The sequence below is a fragment of the Nipponia nippon genome, unplaced genomic scaffold (assembly GCF_047370975.1).
Source record: "Nipponia nippon isolate SJK-2023a ecotype South Korea unplaced genomic scaffold, ASM4737097v1 scaffold_5, whole genome shotgun sequence".
In the NCBI taxonomy this organism is placed as follows: domain Eukaryota; kingdom Metazoa; phylum Chordata; class Aves; order Pelecaniformes; family Threskiornithidae; genus Nipponia; species Nipponia nippon.
This window is the reverse complement of record NW_028262369.1, coordinates 89,870,394-89,895,452: the sequence shown is the minus strand read 5'-3', so window position 1 is coordinate 89,895,452 and position 25,059 is coordinate 89,870,394. Positions and strand designations below refer to the sequence as shown.

The 25,059-nt window shown below is 42.8% G+C and overlaps 1 protein-coding gene across 1 annotated transcript in view; it reads left to right on the top strand.

Moving 5' to 3' along the window:
• Positions 1–2,540: 2,540 nt before the first annotated feature.
• The window catches only part of OSBPL11 (oxysterol binding protein like 11), a 43,778-nt gene continuing 21,259 nt past the window's right edge, over positions 2,541–25,059 (top strand). Inside the window, exons 1-5 of the mRNA XM_087730624.1 lie at positions 2,541–2,764; positions 19,246–19,314; positions 20,401–20,576; positions 21,361–21,440; positions 22,464–22,646. Coding sequence (XP_087586750.1) covers positions 2,634–2,764; positions 19,246–19,314; positions 20,401–20,576; positions 21,361–21,440; positions 22,464–22,646 — 639 coding nt within the window. The 5' untranslated portion in view covers positions 2,541–2,633. The remainder of the gene's footprint in view (positions 2,765–19,245; positions 19,315–20,400; positions 20,577–21,360; positions 21,441–22,463; positions 22,647–25,059) is intronic.

The window sequence follows — 25,059 nt, the reverse complement described above, 5'->3', positions numbered from 1 at the left end:
GATGAAAAATTTGCTGGATTTTAGAGATTTACTCTTGGAACATGGACAGATCTCGCTGCTCTGAAGAAATGATACTGATCTGAAGAAATGCTAAACATGTATAGCCAGACTATAAGCTTCGGGAGAAACCGGCAAGAGCGTTACATGGTTTTGATCAGATCCTTGAAAATTTTCTAAAATTAACAGAATTATAAATTATGGCAAATTTGGCAAATTTGCTTTGACATGAGTTATAATAAAATATGGTCCACTTCAGTTTGTAGCCATAATCGGGCCTGCAAGGATTTGATTTGACAAATGTCAATAAATGTATGTTATCCTGTTCACGCTTTCCTGCTCCAGATCTGCAGCTTTTCCTGAGTTCTTCCTCCGGACCCAGGAATCCCAGCAAGTGGCAAGGCTCAGGCAGGCTGCAGGCAGGGCACTGCTGTGGGACCTCAGCGCTCGCTTGCAAGGGCCAGCGTGGAATTTCGGTCATTTTGAGCCACTAAATTATAACTGGGGAAGGAGACTGAGAGCAGTGAACCTGAACACAAGCTGTAATTAGTAGAAACTATAAAGTAAAGATAAAAGGCAGCTTGAACTGTAAGTCCTTAGCAAATGGGGTTATGCTCTGTTAGCTTTTCTATGCTGTTAAGCATTTTGTCAATGCCACCTTACGACAGCCTCTGGTACTGCGAGCGCAACACCTCTCTTTAAGAGAAAAAATCAAATGCATGGGGGCAGCAAATCTGAATTTACTGCCTTGTGCTCAGGGACCAGATGCTGAGGGGCTGCAGAAGCATGCAGTAAGGACCGCTGTCTTGTCTCGGGTATTGGTGAAGTCCTAGGTGGGGGAATGTCCTTCCGCCCATCTGTGATGGTAACAAAAGGCCTAGCACCGGTGAAGCTATGTCTCTCTTGGGACCGTTTGTCCTCAAGCAGAGGGGAAATAAAACACAGAAGCGGTATTCTTGCCAGAGTTGCTTTTGCTTCAAATTTTCCCAGGAAAATTTCAGTGATGTTGGCATGCCTTACAACACAATGCAGTTATATTATATTTTCAATTAAAATGTCAAGTGATCGGCAGAGGAGGAACTAACGTGTTTGGAGGGCAAGAGGAGTGCAGTTCTGGCCAAAATTTTCTTCAGTGAACAACCTTGGCTCTGCTCATCTGTTCTCTTGTGGTTCCACAGCAGAAAAATGCAGCTGAAAAAGCCCTGTTTTCCCTGCAGTGACATGTATCCTTCTAAAAATCCAGAATTGGGGGATTTTATGCCTGTGCAGTGGTAATATATTATGTCTCTGGAAGAGAGATTATCGGTGTAGGTGCAACAGGCAGTTCTCGCCTGTGATCTGTTAGCTGAGATCACATGTGTGCACACTTGGCAAGGAGGGATGGCTAATTTAGAGCCAGATTAAAGCTTCTAAGTACATTTTAAAGACATGATGCTCGTAACATCCTATCCTCATTTGATGGCCAAAGGCAAATATGTTTTGAATGTCACTGGGAAAGTGGGAGTGTACTGGTAGGAGATGGGAAAGCCAGGGCAGCCTTTCTGGGGGGGGGGAGCTGCTAGCGGGGGGAATGCTCTGGGTAAATAAACTATTTGTCTGAAACACGTTCTCCTTTACATTTTTACTTCTATGTAGATTCCCACATAGGGCATTTTTAGCATCTTTTGTATAATGGTTGCTCACAATATTATAGGCGTATAATGAAAGAGCTGGAGAGAGAAGGAGAGAGTTTGGATAAGACGGGATGCGAAGCAGAACCGCAACCTCACTGACCACGGCCGTGTCCGATTCTGCTCTCCTCTTCTCCATGTGCTGCTTGATTAAAGCCAGAACAAGGATCCTCTGCCTCTGATTTTAAGAAATAACGCCGCTACAGTCAATTAAGTTTTGCCTGTCCAAAAGCCATGGCTGGCCTGAAAGACTACGCACAACCAAGCCAATCTCTCCCAGTTAGCTCTGCGGTCATTCTGTCAAGGGAAAAAAACCTGCTTAGCTGTTGCCCATATGCAGTAATTAGAGGAAAAAGAGAAGGAAAAATGTATTTCCTCTCGAGGCCAGACGTGCCGTGCCTTTGCTTGGTGAAGTCTGGCCCTGCCTTGCGGGTCTCTTGTGACAACAGTCAGCGAGATCCAGCCAAGGCTTTCACGTCCCCGCTCATAGCAACCTGTACACTACACAGCTTGGATCCCTCACTCTTCTTATTCCTCTTTTTCTGGGGGGAAGAATGCTTGCAGCCGTGAGTTTAACATTATTGCAGAGGCTTGCGATTGCGTTAAGCGCGGCAGTAGCGGGCAGCGGCCTAGTGTGGGCACTGCTGCCCGCGCTAAAGATGGCGGCGGCGCTGACCCGGAAGGGGCGGCCGGGCCGGGCCGCGGGGTGAGGGAGCGGGAGGGCGGGTTTCCCCAGCCCGCCGCGGCCGTGCGGGGAGCCGAGCCCAGCCCAGCCCAGCCGAGCGGGGCGCGGGGGGTGCCGGCAGCCGCCGCCATCGCAGCCCGCATGGGGCGGGCGCGGCCGGGCCCCGGCGCAGACTGAGCGGGGGGGGGGGGGGTGGCGGGCCGCTGGGGCGGGCTCCCTCCCCGGCGGACGGCCCGCCTTGGGCCGGGGGCTCCCCCGAGGGGGCGAGGAACCGCGGCGCCATGCAGTGCGCGGACCCCGCGGCGGCCATGAAGGGGCCAGAGGGCGAGGGCAAGCCGGAGCAGCCGCCGCCGGCGGGACAGAGCGGCGGCAAGAGCAGCGGCGGCCGCGGCGCCAAGGGCTGGCAGTACAGGTGGGCGCGGCGGGGCGGGGGGCGGCGGCGGGGCCCGGCGTGGGGCGCTGGAAACGCCCGGGATCCCCTCAGGGGGCTGCCCCCGCCCTGAGCGGGGGACGGACGGACGGACGGACGGACGGACAGACACCTCCTCCGGCCCCGGGCTGAAGCCGGCCGCCCGCTCTCCGGTCGGCGCCGGGGCTGGCTGTCAGTCGGCTCCGGTTTCCGCGTGCCGGTGCGTTGGCACAAAGCCCGCGGCCGGGCGGCAGGCGCTGCCGGGGGTTGCGCCTTTCCTCCCTCCTCTTCGGTCTGGGTTTTTATCCCTCGCAGAATGTGGAGACCGGTTTAAAAGTTGCTGGAGACGCTCCGTCGCTTTACAGCCTTTCCAAAAAGCTGAACTTTGTGCCAAGTTTTAGCTCGGTGTGTCTTCTTTAAGAACTTAAGGGCAGTCTTTTTTTTTTTTTTTTTTTTTTATTGATGCTTTCTATTTGTTGCTGATAGCAAAACTCTTGAGTATGCACGGAGTTTCTGTCTCATCCGACTTATTTTAAGAACGGCTGCGCTTAGCATAAACCGGGGTGATTACTCAGGTACAGCAAATACAGCAGAAGAGAGCGGAGAAAGTGGGAGAAGCTGAGCGCACAGCGTTAGTTTGAAATGGATTAAAACTAAAATGCTTCCTTTGAATGACCTGCCCGTGTGTTTGAGGGGTTTGGGGGTTTTCATGTACTTTTTTCTGATGTGCTTTCTGGTTGAGAGAGTTGCCACTCACACAGTGATGGCGGGCTCTCTAAGGCATCACTCGAGAGATTTCCGAATCTCTGCTTTTAGGTCTCTCATCCTTGACTGGAGTTCTGCCATGTTGCTGTTGAAAGTACTGCTGTTATGTGAAGTTTGAACACTTCTCCTTCAAATGGAGACTCTCCAAAGCCGTCATCTGCCAGCCCAGATGGACTGGCTTTCTGTTTCCGACGTGTGGAGACAGCAAAACCGGAGCGCGGTACATCTGTGCGCGCTGCGCGGGATGGAGGGCCATCAGATGGCTTCGACAAACGAGCACCCAGGCCCAGGCTGTGCAGGCACCCAGTGCCTGGCCATTTTAATAGGGAGCGAACAGCTCGGTCATCGCTGAGAATCTGGGTCGCGAGTAATTTGCTTTTCTGGTGACTAGTGCCAGAAAGAAAGGTGGTGATTTCAAGGCCAATATTTCAGGCTGCTGAAGAGGGAAAGCTTCTTGTCAGATTCAGTTATTGGTTGCCTTATCTGTTGTTTCCAGTTGCTTCTAAACTTTTTTTTAAAACTCTGGATTCAAGTATAACTATGAATTTTCTTATGAAAATTGCTATTACTGTGACCAAGCGCTTACGGTCCCCGTGTTTCACACGTGAAACACGGGAGTTAGTTTATGCAATCAAAATGGAAGTATTTTGTATTTTTAGATGGAATCGGAGGTGGTGGAAGGGATGAGATACTTGATTTGCATGATCCCCTTTTTGCTATAGTACATTTGAGATGGTGGTCACAGGTCAGTGCTATGCAGTGAAATTCCACTTCTTAAAATTATCCGTCCAAGTGTGTTGTTTCTTCTTTCAGTGCTGTGGCTTGTAGGGCAAAAGTTGAACTGGCTGTCTGAGTGACAGCCGGTTTGGTGGCTTGACAGCTGTAAGTGGGAGCTGTCCATGTTATTCCTTGCAGCTGTCAAGATTTGGTTTAATTTGCTCTAATACTCTAGTGCAAATTATTCTTTTTTTTTTTTTTTTTTCTTTCAAGATCATTGGGACAAGTTTAATGTACTAATTGTATTATTGTGGACACTTGAGGTACCCCACTGTTAATCTCTGCTCTCTGTTGAGAATCAATTATTTACTCCTACATTTGTCTCTGTATCTAATTACTCACAAAATACCACCTTTCCCCCCCTGCCTCCCTAGGAAGTTCTCCTGGACGGGATGCTGTAGCTTAGTTTTCACTTTGTGGATTGCTTTTATTCTAAAATGCATTTGACAAAAGAAAGGCCCCTCTAATAATAAATGAGTGTCTAAAACATGGAGTTTAGAAATAGATTTGCTGGGAGCTTCTGGTGGAAGTTTCATCTTTAAGTTTTATAGCACGGAGTGTGAGCAATGCTTGGTCACGCAGCTTGGGAGAAGTGGGGCCCTGAAGTGCTCGCTCAGCATAGACCGCATCTGGTGCAGAAGCGTAGCTCTGTATTTGGTGAAGCATCTTGTCAAAACAGCTGTAGCATAGTTGTCAGATAAACGGGACAACAGGTACTTGATACTTTAATGCTCCAAATGGGGAATTACGACTATGGGAAAAAAGTATATCTCTAGCACTGCTGGAACCTGAAGTGATGAAAACTGAATCTCTCAAAGAGGTGGAAAGTCGCACATCCTTGGGGTAAAATGCATGTCTAGAAAATAAAAAATGAAGCAGAAGGTCTAACTTTATATTTTTGTAGGGGAATAATAGGGAGATTTTTAAATAGCTCTGATAGAGTTGGACCAAACATTTATCACAGTGGAGAAGAAGAGACAACCAGTGGCTGCCAGACGCTTCAGATGATGTGGCGATACAGCTGAATCTCTTTGCAGACTTTCTGCTTGTAGCCTGGGTACGGTGAGTTTAGGCAGCCAGTACAGCAGTACCTCGTTTGAAATCTGTAAGGGCTCAGTTTCTTCAGAGGGCAGGAAGATACTTTTTTTTGACTTAATAGAAGTTAAGAGTTCTTGAGAAACTGTTCTTCTAGACATCTGACAGGAAATGATCTCGTTTACTTATGAATCTATGATCAGGGTCAGAGTGCGTCTGAAAGCAACCAGCCCTTGGCTGCATTTTCCGAACTGGGGTGAGAAGTAGCGTGAATGTTAACTTGCAATTAAGTGGATAAAGAGAGCCTGAGAGGCTGCGCTGCATGCTAGACTCCATTCCTATTTTCATTTAGAGAACAGTTACCATGAGATGAGTCTTCTGAATAACTTCAAATTATTAAAAGATTACTTGATAAAATAATTTAAGATTATAACGTTTTCTAAACAGCTGCTTTATTTTCAGCAGTAACCAAGCTAGGAAGTAAGTGTAGCGTTGCCCATCTAAATAATTATTTGCATTCAGCAATTCTGCTTTTGCTCTTGACCATGTTCATTTGGGTTTTGCCTTGCTCTAGGTTAAACGAACAGAGTAGTTTCAAAGCAGTGAGAGAAAGGAGACAGCTTTGGCAGGTATGTCTGTGACGTGTGAATCGTTGTCATGACATAAAAATTTCACAACCAGAAACCAGAATCTCTGTCAATAAGCTAAATAGAGAGCTGGTCAGAATATGTGCCAGAGAAGTGTAACAAGCCCTTTCAGCTTGGCTTGAGGGGCTTTCAGATGATTTTGAGAGAAGTGACTTGAAGTTACTGGTTCTCATTTATCTACAAAATTAAAAGTTCAAAGCACTGTGGTTGAATAGAGAAACAAGATTGTCTTTCCCAGTTGGAGACATGCTAATGTGCCGTCCTCTTACGTTTTTCTGAGTGGTTCTGCTCTCAAATACATAATTCAGCTGCTATTAAAAGGATTCCCAGCATTTCTTCCCCTGCTGGTAGAAATACATGTAAAAATGTTCATAAATTTCCCAAATGATTGCTGGTTTTCAAGCTTGCAAGTTATATTTCAAAACCTACTTGCTTTTCAGTTCTGCGTCTATTTTTGTAGATAGCTGCCTTTGTTCCTTATTTCTGAAATGGTTTTAGCATCTGCTCACTATGGATTTAGCCATATATGTTTATTAAATGCTACAGATTATGCGTCTTTTGCTCTTTTTTTAAGGAAGCAAGTTAAGTAAACTTTCAGGAATAGCTAACTAAAGTGCTGCAGGGTTATTCACAGTTGTGAATTAGTATAGAAAAACGTTTGGATGAAAGTAGGTTCTAAGGAAAAGAGTCAACTTGCTAGACTAATATTTCTCTTTAATTTTTTTTTTTTTTTTGCTAGGGTTGACAATGGCAGGTAAGAGGGTTCCTCATGCTGGGTGGCTTCTGCTTGTCATTAGGTTATCAACTTAAGGGAGGGTAACATTGTACATTTTTTGGTATCAAATGCAAAAGGATAACAAATTTAAAGCAAGTGAAATGGTTGCCAGTCTTTTAAGGGCTTTGGTTACTTTGCAGTTGACACTGTGCAAGCACTCTTCATAAATACTAAAAAAAGGGAGTAAACAGTTACTGACCTTAATTTGGTCTTCTGTGTTTGAGCAGGTCAGCATGTGGTAACATAACAGAAGAACTGGTAGCTGAAACACATGAATATATTTTAATTCTTCATTTCGAGATGATCATGAACTCTTCTTCATAAAGTGATCCCATAGGAAATATGTTTTAAAGGAAATTCTTATTTCTGAGTTTGATCCCAGGTAACTTGGAGGGTGACTGACAATCCTTGGCATTTCAAACATGTGGAAGCAAAACATGTAAGACCGAGCTAGACTGTGGAAGTGTTTATGATTTTTATTGATCCTATCTTGCAAAAAGGATCTAATTAGTAGTAATATAAAGGGAAGTGTCTCAAAACTGATACAATCTTCTTGAGTGGATGTTGATAAGAATCCTTTTTATTGAGGGTGACGTTGATTTCAGCCTTAGTTGCAAGAAAACATATAGAGTTTTTCTAGTTTCTATGCATTTCTAGTCACATTCCAAGAACATTTGATCTCGGGAGGATAAATTTCATCTCTTTGGCCTTTAAAGCTGAAACCAGCTTGGTAGAAACAGATACAGGAGCTAACCGCAGCGCAGTGTTCAACAACGCTTCATGCTGCAAACCTTTCCCTTGTTCTTGTCTCTGAACGTAACATTTCTCATCGTAGTATTAATGTAAGCGTCGAATGCTTGCTTAGGCTGCAGTGGAGTGTGTTAGCTGACCTAATTAACTCTGGACTCCTGAGAGCAGGCCAGAATTTAAGTTGAAGTCCCTGTCACTTGATAAGCAGAAGAAAAGAAACCTCCCAAACCTTCATGTAAATGTTAGTGTCATCCTAGGACAGTTCTCTCTAATGCTGGTACTCCTAGTACTTCCTTTTTATTACCCGTCTCCCTTGTTCTGGGTTTTCTTTCTGCACTGCTTAGAGCAAAATTCTTTGGGATCCTACGTGGAATTTCTGTATATTGGCTGTAATCGATAACTGTAAACCCCTTCCTTGTTGTGCACAGTCGCAGAGGGAGAGAGAGGCTGTAATTTTGTGGTGTTACCTGGGAGGTCTGGCAAGGGCTGCTCCTGCTTCGACTTCCCCCTGCCCTTACAGCCCACCCCACTCCCTTCGTTTCCCACTGGCTGCCGTCAGAACCTGCCGACATTGTGACATCGAGGCGCCGGCCGCCAATGGCATGGGGTTTCCGCTGCCCCTGCTCTTATGCTTCTGCTGGCAGCTTTCGGGTTGGCTGGCGGCTCTGATGTCAAGCTTGTGTCAAAGTGAGCCCTGATCTTCCTTGCTTCTGTTTTTGGTGATCTGTGGAGATACCTCGCCACTGCCTGGCTTTCAGAAAGCCCTAGCTGCTCGCTCTCTGACTTGTTGCTGGCCTTCTGAGGTGTGATGGACTGCGTGCTGAAAAGAAGAGTTTCTCAAGTGGTTGCTGTCAAATTCAGAATTTATTTTTGCAATTTTGTGTGTTGTATTCCTTTTTACTATTAAAAATCGGATGAGGATGGCTGTCACATTTGTTTGATGTGCTGGAGGGAAATGGCTGAAAAACCTGGTGCCTGAATTTCTTTATTCTCATTTGAGTCTTTGCTTAAAGGGTATGCCATATTCATAACACTAATTTAGGAATACACTTCACGTAATTTGCTAATCAGAATAGACAAGAAGCCCGTATTTAAAATGGTCAGCTGGTTATATCCACCTCAGGATCCATTCTGTGTTATTAAAATGTTAAAGTCATCTTTTATCAAGCTGATTTTACTAGTTGCTGAAGCCCCAAGCACTTCTCAAAAGGCAGGTGAGCCATTCATGTTCACACGTGTATTTATGACCTGGAAGAATGGGGTTGGAAGCGGGTGGAAGCTCAGATGCGTTGTAAATTGAGAAGTAAATCTCTGTGTGGGGTAATAAGTGGGTAGAGTTGGGGAAACAGGTTTGGGTAATTTAAACAGGAGCTTCATGATGGCTGATGTTCTAGTGTGGAACCTGAACCCAGTTCCCGAACCAGGTCAGCAAGGTCTGGGTTCCCTTCTCCAGCCCTGTGGCTCCTCAGTGAGCGGCTATCAAGAGCACCGTCCCTCTCTTGCTTCTCCGAGCATTCACGTGTTGAACGGGCAGGCTGTAAAACTTGCTGGGGCAGGGGTGACAAATGTGGGAGTTGGTTCTGGCATCGCAGGATACGTGTGTTAATACTGGGATATTCATGGAGAGTTCAAATGAAGCGAAACTGGAGAAGCACAAACTTTTGAATAGGTTCTAAATATCAAATAATTTGTACTTTCCATGGAATAGATTTCTGCGGGAGTTAATGGCCATTACAAATGTATATCCTTCCCTAAGTGCAAAGGGTATTTTTCAACTTCACCTTTTCTAATGTAATTAGGTAGCAGCAGGTTAATTAACGTTGCCTACAACATTAACATCCTGCTCTGCCACACACATTCTCTCCCGAGAGAGAAGATGAAAAACAAACTGCGTGGGGCTGACCTAATCACATTGCCTAATGCAGAAGCAGAAAGTGCCAGCTGCTGCTGTTGGGTTATCCTAGGTAGGTTCTTGTGCTGTACTCGTCGTACCATGAAAATTAAGGTATGTGTGCAAGGATCCCTGTTTACTCACGGACGTTGCCTTGACATGCACTCTGATCACCTGCCAGTGCTGGTGAATTCTTCTGGTAGGGGATCACTGCCTGCTGGCGATGCTGCCGGGCAATTTTCTTTTTAGGGTGCTTGCAAGGCTTGTACCATTTCAGATTTTCTGTACTGTGTGTCTAATGCTGAAATGGGAGGGGAGGGCAGGCTGAAGTGGGGGAGGAGAAATGCTGTTTCTTTGTGTGTGTTAAGCTGACATTCTTATATTCGACAACCTGCTTGGGAGCAAGAATGTCAGTCTCAGGGGGAAGGCTTTTTGTTACGGGTATGCATTTTTTTCTTTTTCCTTCCAGGTGTAAATCCCTGAGTTTTCAATGAGATTGGAAATCTTTAAAATCTTGATTATCGTTTAGGCACTGACAGATCAGTTTCTTGAAGAGCCCAGTTTGCATTGGGAAGTTGGTTTCATTCATTGCAGTGGAGATGTAACAGAAAGCATGAGATCTGCTGGGCAGAACTGCAGGATGCTATATTAAGGAGCTGGTTTCTGACCCTGGCTCCAGCTTCCTCTGTGGTAATAGTCATACTGTTTAAACTGGTTTTCCCCTGTAATCGCTAACTGTGTGTTCCTCTTTTTCTCAGAGGCCTAGTTTGGAACAGTTGGCTCTGATTTTGCAAAACTTTTGCAGGGTCACAGCTGCAGCTGAAATCAGCAGAAGCTGTGATTTGAACATACGAATAAAATAAAATAAAAGTTGGGCCACAACCATCTCAAAGTTAGAGAGGCTGAAAATTCATTGCACCTCAGTTCCCTGTATGTAAAATGGGATGGTAACATCCTCGTCCTTTTATTGTTCGGTACACGACTCTTTCATAAATGTCAATGACAAGCACAAGAGAAGAAAACCATAAAGAAGCTCTTTATTAGGGCCTGAGTGCCAAATGAATAATACCTGATGCTCATTGCACAATGAAGAGAATCAGTTTTGAATAGTTCCTTGTCTGGGAATCACTGACCACTTAAAGCACTGAACAAGAAAGTAGTCCTGCTCTTTTTATGTATTGTCATAATCATAGGTGGTTAAGTTAACACATGTGCTTTCTTAATTAGAATTTAAACCTTCTGAGCACCTTATGCCTCAATTTTAATGTAGGAGTATTTTTGTTTAATTTCTCTGTATCCAAGAATTATAGAATAATTTGGGTTGGGATGCACCTCTGGGAAATCTCTAGTCCAGCCTCCTGCTCAAAGCAGGGCCAGCTTCAAAGTTAGTAGAGATCGTTCAGGGCCGCTGGTTGACTTTTGGGCATCTCCAAGGATGGAGATGCCACAGCCTCTCTGGGCTCCTGGCCCAGGGCTTACCTTCCCTCATCGTGAAGAATTTTTCCTTGTGTCAAACAAGGAATTTTTTTTGCTACAACTTGAGATCACTGCTGCTTGCCCTTCTGCTGCGCATCTCTGTAAAGAGTCTACCTCCATATGTAGGGGAGACAGCGGTGAGATCCCCATGAAGCCTTCCGTGCTTCTGAAGGAGGCTGAACAGACCCAGGTCCCTCAGCCTTTTCTCGTCTGGCACAACATACTTAGCTTGCACCGATCCATGGGTTAGTCCACCCCAGGCACAAGGCTTTGCATTGCTTTTGTTGAAGTTCGGGTGGTCTTGTTCAGCCTCTTCCTCCAGACAGTCACGATCCCCTGGAAAGGCAGCCCTCCCTACTGCATCCCTTAGCTTTGGTCTCACCTGAGAGGTTGCAGAGAGAGGCATTTAGCAACATTGACCCCTGAAGTGCACCACTTGTAACTGTTTGCTAGTTAGACTTCAAACTATTGGCCATTGCTTCTTGAGTCTGGTGGTCCTCACAGTTTTTTGCTTGTGTTGTACTCCAGGCTTATTGTCTTTCTGAATATTTAGATAACATGGTCAATTAAGTGTGTTCTTGCTTGGTTGGAATGTGGTAATAACTATTATCCTCCGTATTTAATCTGAAATGTCTCAAAAATAATTAACAAGGCAAGAGGCTTATCTGGAGTAGCTGATCAGTGTATTTACCTTCCATTTAACAGCCAGTGTTTTACTGCTGCGAAGTCTGGGATGGCCATGTGTAATTGTCAATATAATCTTTTTAAAGTCATAATCACAAATACATCTTAAAACTGGAAGGACATACCTTTATATTGCTGATAGGATAAGAGCTCCGAGACTAGAAGCAGACCAAAATGCCGTGGGATGGAATGTGTAGTAAGCTAAACCACGTCGGACTGTGCTTAGAGTAACTAAGTAATGCAGAGGTTTGCTCCACCAGCTTCTGTGAATAGTACTTACCCAGGTCTGCTGCTTTCTGAGGTGGTGTAGGTAGCAGATAGTCCAAAATTGCAAAGATGCTCATCCATCAGCGTGTTTGCCTTGCTTATGTTATGCCGGTACTGTTTGCTGAGCAGAGTAGCTTTAATTTGACTGAGCTTTCTGAAACTAGACTTCAAGGGAAAGTTCTGGGTTTTGGTAACAATAATATGTGAAAATGTGCATTATGGTGTGCTAATGTAAACTGGTAACATAAACGGTAGCAAAGGTGCAGGCAACAATCGTTCTCCAGAGGTATCAAGTGGTATCAAACGGTTCAGACCGTTTGAGGTGCCTAATATTTGTATGCTCCAACTCTAACATGTTGTTGGCTAAATCTTCAGTTATTTTTCCAGGGATAGCTCGAGTAGTAGTTATCATTGCAGAAAAACCTTCAGCATTGGCTACTGACTCTGGGGTCCAGCTTCAGTTGTGCTACGCTGACGCAAATCCACAAATAAATTGTACGTGAGTGGAGTTCTTGCTGACTTGAGGTGTTCATGTACGTGCAAGAGAAATTGCTTAGCTGAAACTCACTGCAGTTTTCTTCCAGGCAGATGTATTTTGAGAGCTAAAGAGCTCTCTAAATGATAAAGTAGTTAAATAATCAGCTTTACAGTGGTCCAGTGAGAGGAGTGTTTTGCTACTTATTAATTAAATATTATCTCTTTCCTTTTTTTCTGTTGCTACCCTGCAAAAGCGTTACAATGCAGCTTCATTTTTGTATAATTGACCTGTGGCATTAATGCACAAAAGAGGAGAATGGAACGCAAGTTTAATTAGGATGGTTTTAAAAAAACCCTGTAAGGTTGATTTATCATTCCCCTTGAGAACTCGTATGGATAGAAACTTTAGGTGCCAACCCAGCTGCCATGTTGATTGCAGGGGGCTGGGGAGGCTGGGCGGTGGGAGAGCCCCTCGCCCCTGGGACAGGAGCCCTGGGCTGCATCAGGCCAGGCTCACGGACAGCTGACAGCTCATTTCGGCTCCGCCGCACCCTTCCTTCGTGGCAAGCCTGCGCTCCTCTTCCAATGCATGTCTGTGCTCTCAAGGGTTTAAAGGAGTACACATTAAGAGCGGTTTTAATCTCTGATGAGGATGCATGTGTTGCTAGCACGCTTGCGGCCAAGTGGTATTCTGAAGCGTCCCCGGGGTCTGCTGTCAGTGTTCTTGTCATATTGTTGGACCTTTTTTCCTTGCATTTGTTGGTTTCTAAACTTACAATTGCACAGTCAAACACGTGAGCCAAAGGGCAGGAGCTTTGCTGCCTCTTTACAGTTGACTGTAGGGCACTGCTGGTGAATTGCACAGCAAGGTTAGCTTTTTCTTTCTTCCAAAAGCCGTTTGGAGAAGCAGAGCTGATTTATTGAGGTAGGTACTCTGTAAGCAACATGGAAGCTTCTCCACGCTTGCTGGGTGTACTGGGGAATCCACGCTTGCACCAACAAGCCGTGGGACTGGAGCGTGCTTAACGTGGTGGTGGTTTCTTGGGAGCAAGTGGTCTTTCTAGTTGCAGAAGATAAGCCCAAAGTTTCCGTTGCTGACGTAGGTGGTGTGTTTTTTTTTTTTTTTTTTCCTTTCTCCCCTGCCCTTCCCCTCCATGTAACAAAAAGGGGAATCAGCGCGTTGTAGATAAGCACTTTGCAGTGGTCAGTGGTGAAAAAGCAAGCTGTTACAGACGGTGAGCCTGCGGGCAGACAGGGATGAACAAGTTCAGTGAAAATGGTTGCTGCTTTTTTCAAACTGCGTAGTCAAAATCACTCATTGGTTTGCACTGTTACGATACTGATTTATTTCTTTCCTTTCCTTTATGCTTTGCTAGTTTTTAATCTGAAGACAGGCTCTTTCACCACGTTTTTGCATCTTGCTGTGAGCTCAGTAGAAAGGAGCCTCTTCCCTTGGCCAGGGCCCGAAGGCAATGTCATAACAGTGGTGGTGGCAGCTATGGAGGCTGGATCCCCCTTCAGGAGCCCTCCCCGACATCTGCATGGGCTCTGGGCTCCTCGTCGTCCTTCCTGCTGGAAGCAAATCCACACATACTCAGCTACCGCTTGAAGCCAGGCCTTACGCAAGTTCGTGGGGAAGCCTTTGGCCGCTGCGTTTGCTCTTCAAACAGCTGTTGGGTCTTCAGAGACCTGGCTGCTCAAAGTATCCCACGCAGTGCTGTCTGGGTCCCAGCAAAATTAAATTAATCAGAAGGGCAGTCTTGGAAGTTTTCCGTAATTGCTTTCCAGATGGGTGTAATATTGTGCCACTGCTAGGGGTGATTTGTTTGTGTGGGGCTTTCGGGGAGAGCTGCGGTGTGAGGGGTATGAAGAAAGAGCGGGGAGGCCTTCTGCATCGGCGTTTCTTCTTGGAGAAAGTGTTGGCCCAGCGCTTCTCAGGTGTGAACCTGGGTGTCTTGGCTGAAGCTCCTGAAAGACGTCATTCTGGGACTGCTGTTCCTCAGCATCTGCGCGCAAGACTCGGGTGCTGCACGTAAACAGGATACAGGGGGAATTTGGCCTGACTATCACTATCTAATTCCTCCCCCAGGACAGGAGACCAGCCCACAAGGCACCGCCAGCTGCTGCAACTTAAGAGGCGTACTAGAAAAGGACAAATAGAACCAGAAAAGGCTAAATAAACTAACAATAATCCTTTGTGACTGTTTTATTCCTATTGTATTTTAGTAACACTTAGATATGTAGAAATCTGGCTTGTGGTAAACATCTTTGAAGTTGGGGAGGGATAGTTTTCTGGAAAGAATATGAACTGATTTGTAATTTTTCATAGACTTCAGTCATTTGCTTACAGGGACAGTTTCGGTCTATCTCACTATATTTATAAACTACAGAAATGTGATAAATGGGCAACCAAGTTCAGTGGTGTTCAGCCTTTGGGAAAAAAACCCAGATTTTGGGGGGTGGTAAATGTGCTGGGCTGGAGTTCAGATGTTGTAGCACGAGTTCCTGCGTAATTTTTTCCTGGATTGTGATTTGCACGGTATCCTCACTTAAAGTAGTCCAGCAAAAGTTAAAATGAAATTTTTTTACATCTTTAAGGCTGTCACAGGTCTGTTGCAACACTTAAACATTTTTTTGTCATTCTTTCACAGAAGGACATGTGAATTTCTGCAGAAATACGGGCTTTAGGGGTTGTTGACTCATTGCTGAGTTGTTGCTGTTCCTTTTGACAATCTGAGACTGCCGTGAGTGTTTTGAATAGCAACAACAGCATCTTGGCTATGAAAAGATACACGTACGTATAGGTACATGTACATGCACGTAGGCAGCAGCGTGAATGCAAAGGTATTCTTAAAGTTGGGAAGGATCCCGGTGCAGCCAGGCCTCACTGTCAATGTTGAGATAAGTTGCTCAGTGTTTTGTGTCAAATTTACTTCTGAAATCTGTTTTCTGGAAGTCAAAAACCCCAATGTGGGGAATTGCGGAGGTTTCTGAAGTACACAGGTGACTTTGAAACAGGTTTTACTGTTGTTTCATTAGAAACAATGCTGGTAAGGGCCTTAAGGAAGATCTTACTCATATTTTACATTATCTGTGAGCAGAGCCAGTGCCTGAACCTCAACCTCTTGTTCTCAAAGTCTACCATCTCAAAAGCTTTCTGTAGCGCTCTGAAGAGCTTTGCTGTTAATTCCATACTAGTGAAATATTACTGGGGTTTTGTGGGTTCTTTTTACAATGTTAACTGCCTTACAACACTGCAAATATTTTAGTTTAACTCTTACTGAAGTGTGTGAAGGCACTAATCTTAAAATCATTGAAGATATGCTGTAGTTACAATTCCATGGCCTTATTGTTCATAAATAATACTGAGAATGTTTTTCTCTATTCATAGGAAAGTACTGGTGCTTACCCAGAGGAAGATTAGGAGGTTAACTGTAGTTCTCTAACGGGTTTGTGTACGTTGTGAGACCTACCTTTTGTAAATTGCAATTTGCAGACTGGATTTAAATCTTTTCTTTAGTGTATAAAATTGTTACTTAAAAATAAGCCTTAGTTCAAATGTTGAAAATTCCCTGGCCCACGTGGTGTGGGAATTTGTGCTGGGAGAATATGATTAGTGCCTGTAAGGTCTGTGCTTTTACTCCTTTATTTGCGTGTTTGTTTGCCTCTAGGCCCTTATACTGTGAAGGGAAATGTTTTAAATATCAGCCAAGTTTTGCATACCCTTCAGGCAGGCTAATCCGTTACTTGCATGGGTGCTAAAAGTTTGCCCAGCCTTCGGCAGGGTGAAAACTAAATATAGTCTTTTGGGTTTGTGCAGTTCTAGTGCAGATGCATGAGCACAATTAAGGAGGAAAATAATTTAATCAATATTGTCCAAGAGGCAGCTCATTTAGCAGGGGCCTCTGTTCATGCTCCGTCTCTTTGAACTTTGGCTCCTCTAATGTTCTCCGATCTACCAAAAAACAAGGCGCAGCTCAGTCTCTCATCCCTGGCAGTCGGCATGTTATATTCCTCCCCTGTTGCAGAAGTTAGTCCATAAGGAATCCCCCGCGCAGCTGACTGTTTTGTGTCTTGGGATCTGCACCAGCCACCGCCGCTGCTTGTTGGGCTCTGCAGCGCTGAGGTTTGGCCATCGGTGTTTAGTACGTTTCTGTGATCTTGTGCGGGCGGATGAGGTCTTTTTGCTTGTGAATGGGAGATACCTGCTAAATGTACTTCTGAACTTCACCTTGTGCATTGAGCTATAGCTCTTTTATGTGAGAGGTGGGGTTTGGAGACCCCCTGTGTGTAAAGTTAGGGGTTCCGGAACACAGCTGGTCAGCGTGTTTAACATCACGCGCTTGTGCTCGCATGCATTTGCTGCAGCATGCTCCTTCCAGACGGGCAGCGTCCACAGTGCTGGAGGGGACTGCCTTGCTTGTCCTCGGTCACTTTCTCAGACTTCTCGGGGGGGGGGGGGGGGGGGGCTGTTTTCAAAGTTTTTCAGTTAAACCATCAACTTTTGGGACTGCTGAGGCTAGAGGTAGGAATTATTGAAAAGGAGGCATTTGGAGAAGTGTGGGTCTAGTCAAAGTGAAAATCCAAGCGGAGAGGAACGTGCGGATGAAGGCAAAATGTAGTCAAGTGCTCATTCGATGTGGAAGTACATCACTGAAAGGGCTGCATTCCCTTCTACAGTGACTTTTTCCTTTTTCTAAAGACTGTCAAAATCAGCTCTCTCATCTGTCACACTCAAAAAAAGTTGTCAAATGATTTTAATCAAAGAGTGTTTAATTTCCCCTTGTCAGATGAATGGACTTCCAAGGCCATACATAATAGTCCTGCTGTATTCATTGCAGTCTGAAGTTAGTTTTCTCATTTTGTTGGGTTCTGTTAAACATACCTGTGATTTAGGCACGTTAGTTAATGGGAGAATACAGCAGCTCTAGCCCAAGCGTGCAGGGCTCTGTGTGATGTCTAACTGAAAAGCAAGGGTGAAGCTTGCATTCCCTAAAACTGAAAAACAATTAGCTGTGACTAGGGACATTTTTCAGACGATTAAAAACCAAGCTCATACATTTTTATTACTGTGCAATCTCATAATTTTCAGCTAAATTAAGACAGCGAGCAAGTCTAAACTGTACTTCCCTTGTATGCCAATAATAACAAATGAGAGGCGTCTGCAGAGGATGAGTTTGGTTATGTCTCCTTTAGCATTTTTGTACATTTAAAATGTATGACAGCCTGAATACCCTCTGCTCTTCTTGGTTATATTTTTATCTGTAGTACCACTTAATGAGCTATTAGAAATTAAATTCCTAGGTAGTCCTGCTGGCTGCTCTCCATTGCAGGATATTACTGCAATACTGATTGCTGCAGTAATAGCTAGAACACATATTTTTGTTTTTAAATGTAACATTAAAAATCAGCAACTTGGTTTTGCTTCAAAAATGTACGTTCCTGCATCTCTTCTTTGGATAGTATTACTGAATGGCAGTGATTCACATGGCAGTGATTTACTCTGAGGTTATCTTCATTAGTGGCATCCTAAATAACTTCCTTTAGGATGAAACTTATTTATATTTATTGAATTGTCAGGTATCTAACTAATCTGATGATACTGACACTGTTTATTAGTGAAGCGTAGACAGCAGCTTCAGCTATTATTTTAAATTTACCCCAATACTTGGTTTGACTATGTTTGCAACCAAAATCCAACAACGAAGGTGGTCCCTTGGCTCTAGTAGTCCCGTTTTTCCTCCCATTTCCACTTTTGCTGATATGGGGGTACTTCAGCCTCTTAATGATCAAGACAGGCTGCTGCTCCAACAGACCTTAAAAAATTTTCATTTAATCTTCAACATACTACAAGCTACAGAAATTTTAATCTAAAGTCTAAATAAGATGGCTTAAATATAAGCTTCTTTTAAAAAGCAAGTAGTCAGTATCTGATATTTGGGTCATTGTTTCAATTCTTCGTTGGAATAATAGGAATGATTCTCATGCTGGACCTGAATTGTCTATCAAGAGTGTGTTCTTCAATGTAAGATTATGTCCTACTGTAAGGGGTGAGGGCATTGAGGTGGCATTTCTGGAATTATGGGAATGTACAGTATAAAATAAGTCTTTCACACTGTGGTTTTAAGATGATTAGTTCATAGCCATAAGAGTTGTAAGCCTTATTTAGGACAATTGGTTTTCAGAAGTGGCAATGTATTTTGCCTGTAGTGATATTAAGCCTCTGTGCCAAATGCTCGTGATGGGTTTTCATTTTTGGTGGATGTTGCAAGTTGAGGCTTCAAAAGAGAAACTACCTGATTTTCCTGCCAGGCTGGAGGAGGAGAGGTTTCGGCTCTTGCTTTACATTTCAGAATATCTTGATGTGACCTGCAGCCGCATGTTGTGTTCTGTAGAACATCTATTCAAGAGCATGATTGTTTGTGTAGTCGGGAAGGGTTCTGGACATTAAAGACTAATAAAACTATATTGGTGCAGGGGTACCTACGGACTGTTTTTAGTTAGTCACCATGATCAAGTTTCTGCTAATAAGCTACTGAAAGTTAATTTTGTTAAGGAGTCCAAAAATACAAAGCTTGCTTAGAAGAGGGAGCAGGAAACGGAAGCATGGATACTAAGTCTTTAATTACCTGAAACTAGTACAAATGTGTCCAGAAGTGTCCGCTGAATAAAACTCAAGTATCGGTGAAACTAATTATGCCTTGAAATTATTTGGAGTTTAATAAATCTGGTTAAACTCTCTTATGAAGTTATTTTAGAAACGAGGCTGGAAAATCTGTTAAGTGTTGGTAGTTTTATTAAAATGGTAGTGCCGTTCTAAAAATGAAGATAAAAATTTGTTTTCTGAGAAGAGATAATGATGATCAAAAGCTGGGAAGATCTAAAATTTGTTTGGTATTGTCTGATTGCTTTTTTCTCTTGTTGTTTGTTTTTTTAATAGTGATCACATGGAAAATATTTGTGGCTACTTAATGAAATATACTAATCTCGTCACTGGCTGGCAATATCGGTAAGTCTTTTATGGTGCTTTTTAGTAATGTTGGTCTTTGCAGCATCTAAATGAATGTTTCAGATTTTTTTTAATACTACTTGGATTTCCCTTTTTCTATTAGGCAAACTTTATGGAGGAGTCTTATGCTTTTCTCAATATAGATTAAGCTAATGTGTAGATGAATAATATTTGTATTAAGGCATGAATAAGAAAAAATGCATAGGAAGTATGAAGCAGTTAACTCATTTGGTGGCTTATAACTATGCTTGTATGTGTAAAAAAGCATGTACAGCATTAATTTTTTTCTTATTTTCCTTTAAAAATATTGTCTTTGTTTTTTCTGCTGAGTCTTCAGCTTTGTGCGAAATCAGGCCATTGTTTTTTTTAAAAAAATTAAGACTTCTTTATTGAAATTCAAACTCAAGCAAGCTTTTCCCTTTAGTTCCCCAGGATGTCCGTCTCCCTGGAAAAACTTGCTTTTCTTTGACAGGTGAAACTCTGTGGTCAGGCTTCCTGCTTGATGCTGTTCCTCGAGCAGCACAGTGCAACCAAATTGTTGTTGGAGAGGCAAGTCCTTAGCATACCACAGTGGCCAAATTCCTGTGCTACCGCTGGCATGCAGTGACTTGTGTCAATACACTTATCGTTAAACTCAATTGAATAGTTGAAGCATAATGTCCACTTTAATCTCTTTTAAACCTGGAATTGCTTCAGTTTCACTGTTTTGTATCTGGGGCTGTTTTACCCTTAATTTATGTAGTTTAAGGATTTATTAAACCTTAGAGATTCAGGATATTGTTTTGATTCCCAAAATCTTGCAGTAGCACTCTTCTGTGGGCACGCTATTCTGTTGTGCAATCCCCGGTCTCTGAGAAAAAAATGGTGAGAACTTAATTTTTGTGCAGTCTTGTTGGGACATAATTCATATGTTTGGGGTTGTACTGACTCAAGTCTTTAAGTCCCAACCCCATCTGTGCCAACTTGTAATGAAAGTCTTGACTTCTCCCAGTAACACCACCCCTACCCCCCAGCCTCCCCACCCCCTAGAAAGAGGAAAAGAATGAGCTGGTTTTATTTGGTGTATTTGCTTTGTTATCATTGCAGATTTTTTGTTTTAAACAATGATGCTGGCCTGCTGGAGTACTTTGTGAATGAGCAGTCAAGACATCTAAAGCCCAGGGGTACCCTGCAGCTTGCTGGAGCTGTAATTTCACCCAGTGATGAAGACTCTCACACCTTTACAGTCAATGCTGCCAGCGGGGAACAGTATAAACTAAGAGGTAGGACCTAGGTTCTTGGGCAGGGGTTTCTTCCACTAGAGGACACTCCTGGCCCTCACGTGTGGCTGCTCTGCTGGCCTTGGCTGTGTGGCCAAAGCGAGAGAACTTGTTTGGCAGACTGCTGCAATAAGAGTTACATGTGAAACTTTCATCCTGCTCTTCAGTTAGGAGCCATCCTTCTTTACGGATGGTTCCATACTCTTTGGGTTTGATGACTTTCAGAAGACCATGAACTTAAGATGTGTAGAATGGGGTTTAACCTTCACGTATAGTGTCCTTAAACTGCACTGATTCAGTTTTTTCCTAAATCATTGCAGGTAACAGTACTGTGTTCATGCTTGCACAGAACTACATTATTCCTAATGTTCAATACGTTAGCCTTCTTGTGATGGTTATGGAAGCCCATTCTCTGATTTTGCAGGCTATGGAAATCTGGGCTAATATAGTATTTCTTCCGTTGAAGACTTGCTGTCGTTATCTAATTCAGGGTACCTTACTCTAATTCCACGAAAATGTGTCATGTTGTTAGATTAAAATGCGTGTGAGGGGAGTTCTTGTTTGTTGCAGTTATTTCTGTGTTACAAAATAAACAAAAAAAAGCACATGCCATTTATGTTGAACTTTATTTAATGTTATTGCTAATTACTGGTCAGCTGAGCAAGTTTTAGGAAAAAAATACTTTGTACTGTTAAGGTCTTCTGCCTGTTTTAAAGAATTAAGCAGCCTTTTGCTGATACTTCAAAACATCTTCGTATACATAATCATTTTGGTTTGCTTTTATTAGCTACTGATGCGAAAGAACGGCAACACTGGGTTAGCAGGCTACAGATATGCACACAGCATCACACAGAAGCTATTGGAAAGGTATCGTATGACTGATATTTTTGTGGGCAAAAATAATTTAGGCTGGTGGTAGAAGTAGTTCCAAATACAACTATCCTGTTATCGAAGACAAATACTACAAAAGGGCCTGTGGTTGGGCTTGACACTTACGTCAAGAAATAATTTTCTGAGTAACAGCTGACTTGTAATAGAAATATGCTTTAGGAATGACACAAAGTGAAGTCAGTTTGCCTCTGAAGAGCTGAATGGTCCCCCGTGAGCAGGTGCTGGTGAGCTGGTGTTTGAACAGGAGGCAGAGCTGAAAGATCGGAGTATTAGCCCAGTATTTTCCAGTGGTTTTGCATTTTTTTTTTTTAATGGATAAGGAAACAGGTCTTCAGTGTTATTGAAGCCCTTCCATTTTGGGAGCTTTCCTTTAAATAAAACTTTCCTTTAAAAAACACTCAACAGCCCACAAATAATTTAGGATGAATTCCCATGTTTGAGAAGCAAGTCCTCAACACTCTATCTGAGGGTTGTTGCTTCCATTTGCTAACCGTGTGGTGATTGCAAATATAGTGTACTTTATAGAACCTCCTGATTACCGTAACACCTATGCTGATACCTGAATAAAACCTTGCTTTTAAGATAAGATCAACATATTGTAGCTGGCTTTGTTGTAAGAGAGAAGTTCAATGAATAGTTCTAAAAGAAATCCCATTCTCCGAAATGTGAGCTCTATCCTTGCAGGATCTGTGAGGAGTCAGTTTCTAATACTGTTGCAGATCAAGGACTAATTGTGAAGTGAGAGAAATGATGCATATTGATCAGCTCATTTCACAGATTGTTCATAGTTAGACTATAAAACAGGGCAACTGTCAGCAGATAGTGCAAAATATTTATTTAGCAGTTGCTACTAATACATTATTAGGGCTTTGTCATCTGTCTTTGCTCTATAAAAAAATCAAGGATTAAACTGTTCTGCTGTATCTTTCAAATTAGAATATTTCCAGGTTATTAAGAATTAATTGTAAATGTTTCTCAATATGCTTATTTATTCACTAGAACAACCCTCCTCTGAAATCTCGCAGCTTCTCTCTTGCATCCCAAGGAAGTGCCAACTCTCCTGGTGTGCAAAGAAGACCCAGTCAAAATGCGGTTTCCTTTTTCAATGTTGGACATCACAGATTGCCAACTGGAAAAAGAGTTCCTATTATGCAGCCAGATCACCTTGTAGATGTTAGAGAGGTTTGTATGCCTTAAATTATCTTATAAGTTGTCTTATTACTTGTAGGATTGTGAAGAAACCTGCTATTCTTAGTTGGATATATTGTTAATACCATGTCCGAAGCTATTATTGCATAGCTGCTTGAGGATAAGTAACTTGCCTTGGCTAATTGTAGAAGTATGTGGTGTATGTTCTGTGACTTTTGTACTCCGCAATAACATCCTGATGCTCAAAGTAGAATTTTACATGTTCTCATCCTTGCAAGTCCTAGCACTACAGGTGACAAGGGAATATCCTTAAGGATGTATAACATCCCATACTATGATACTATTATATCGTACACTGTTTTCTTCCCGTGTCAAGCTATAGAAGAATCGACTAAGCTGTACTTGTATCTCCTAGGACTAAGGAGAAATTGGTCATGATTGATGTTTAAGAATACTAATACCGCTTTCTGGTATGCTAATTCATGTGGACAAATTGTCTGGGGATGGATGTGATTGAAAAGAGTAAAATAAAATGAGCAATTCAGAAGTATGCTTTTTTCACTACATGTTCAGGTATAGTGTGTTTTGGAAAAACACAGAAGTAATTACCTTTCCATCTTGACTGTCGGAATGCACTGACTACTGGTTGATTTAACTTGTGAATATTTACAGGGTAGATCGTGCAAATCTAAAGCTAATATTAAAACAAAATTTGTTGCTGAATTACAAACCTGTGTTACTTAGTAGTATTGTTGATATTATTAAGGAATATTTTAATGTTAGCAGTGTAATTAGCGTAGTGTGATACATTTCTTGGCAAAGGTAAGTTTCTAGTGGAGGGCTTTTTAATTTAACAAATAAGGATCTAGAAGGCATGCATAGTTAGAAATTGAACTTGGACAAACTGGGACAGAAGAGTGCTCTGTATTGTGAGCGTCATTAACCTCAAAATATGTGGCTGAGCATTGTGGTAAGTTCATTGGTGGGAAGCTGTAAATGGGTATTGAAAATACTTTCCCTGGTATGGTATGCTGCCATCGTCATTGTTCCTTGATTTAAATCAAGTGCTGTGGCGTAATTATTCACTAAGCTAGATGAGGTGACTGCCTCTTCAGACCTTAGAATCTGTGAATCTCTCTGTCCGCAGCAGACTGTTCTTGCAAAAGAGTAACTGCTGCCATCCTGTTATATCCACTAGTAACAGTAAAGTCTCCTATAGTGCTAATGCAAAGACATGTGAAGTCCTGTCAGGTACCCAGGAAAACTTCAGCTGGCATCCTGTGGCTTCTGTTTTTTATGACCTGGTTCATCTGCTTTATCCTCTGAAAGAGAAGTTTTTCTTCCAAATAAATTTTAAAACTGAGGCTATACAGGTAGTTGCCTTTCAGTTTGATTAATCAGATTACCACTTACTTGTGATAAACTTCTTACTAGTGTGGTACAACAATTACGGCATATGGTATACTTAAAGGGTATTTGCGCTTTCCTACCTATTGCACAAAAACAGCAACAGTGCAGAACATGGCATTAATATTTACAGAATTCATGCTTACAGGTCTCTCAGCAGTTTTTCTTTCTTTTATCTGTTGTTGTATTTTGGTGTTTGAGAAGCTATCCTGTTTATGTGAGGTAATGTTTCAGAAATGGCTTTTTAACTTTTTGACTTTTCAAATGGCAATGTGGCGTTCAAAATTTGAGGGAGGAAAGCAGAGAGCATGTGAGCTGGAGCACTGAAGCAGTGGCTTGCATCCTCTCATTGGGATTCTCACTTCGTGGGAAATGAACTGGAATACTTTTTCTTAGCATTGCAAAGAGCACAGAAAACAATTCGTGTTCTCTTTTGGTTGTTGAGTTTGGTAACACAGGATGATTATTTATCAACTTAAAAATTTTTGACCTGTTCAAATGAAGAATCCTCAGTAATGGTAGCTTTTCTGAATGTTAAAGTTAGTTTGCTTACCTTTTTGAAGCTAAAATGCTTGTTAGATACAATGTCTACAGTTTTGTGTGTTAGTTTTTTTTTTTTATGTATAGTTAAAATACTTAAAGGGCAGGTGCATGCCTGTTACACTTGAGCATAATACAGCTTGAATAGTTGTAAATTCAGTTTGAGAAGCTGTGGGAAGAACAGCTTCTCTTTCAAAAGATCTGCTGCATGGTGATCTCTCTTAATTTTCCTGTGAATGGCACTGTAGCTGGTTCTTCTGTCAGTCCCTTTCCTTTCTACTTCCCCTTGTTCTTGGCCGAATACATGTCACGCTGCTGACTTGGATACCTTGCAAAACAGGAGATCTAAGAGGATCTTAATGCTGACTCTTGCACTAAATGCAGGTGCCTGTGTGTTTGCAAAGTGAGAACTATAACCTGCGTACTTCTGATAGATTTTGAGTTTTTAATCACAGTGCTTTTTCCTCCCCCGGCACTATTTTTTTTTTTTTTTTAAGAC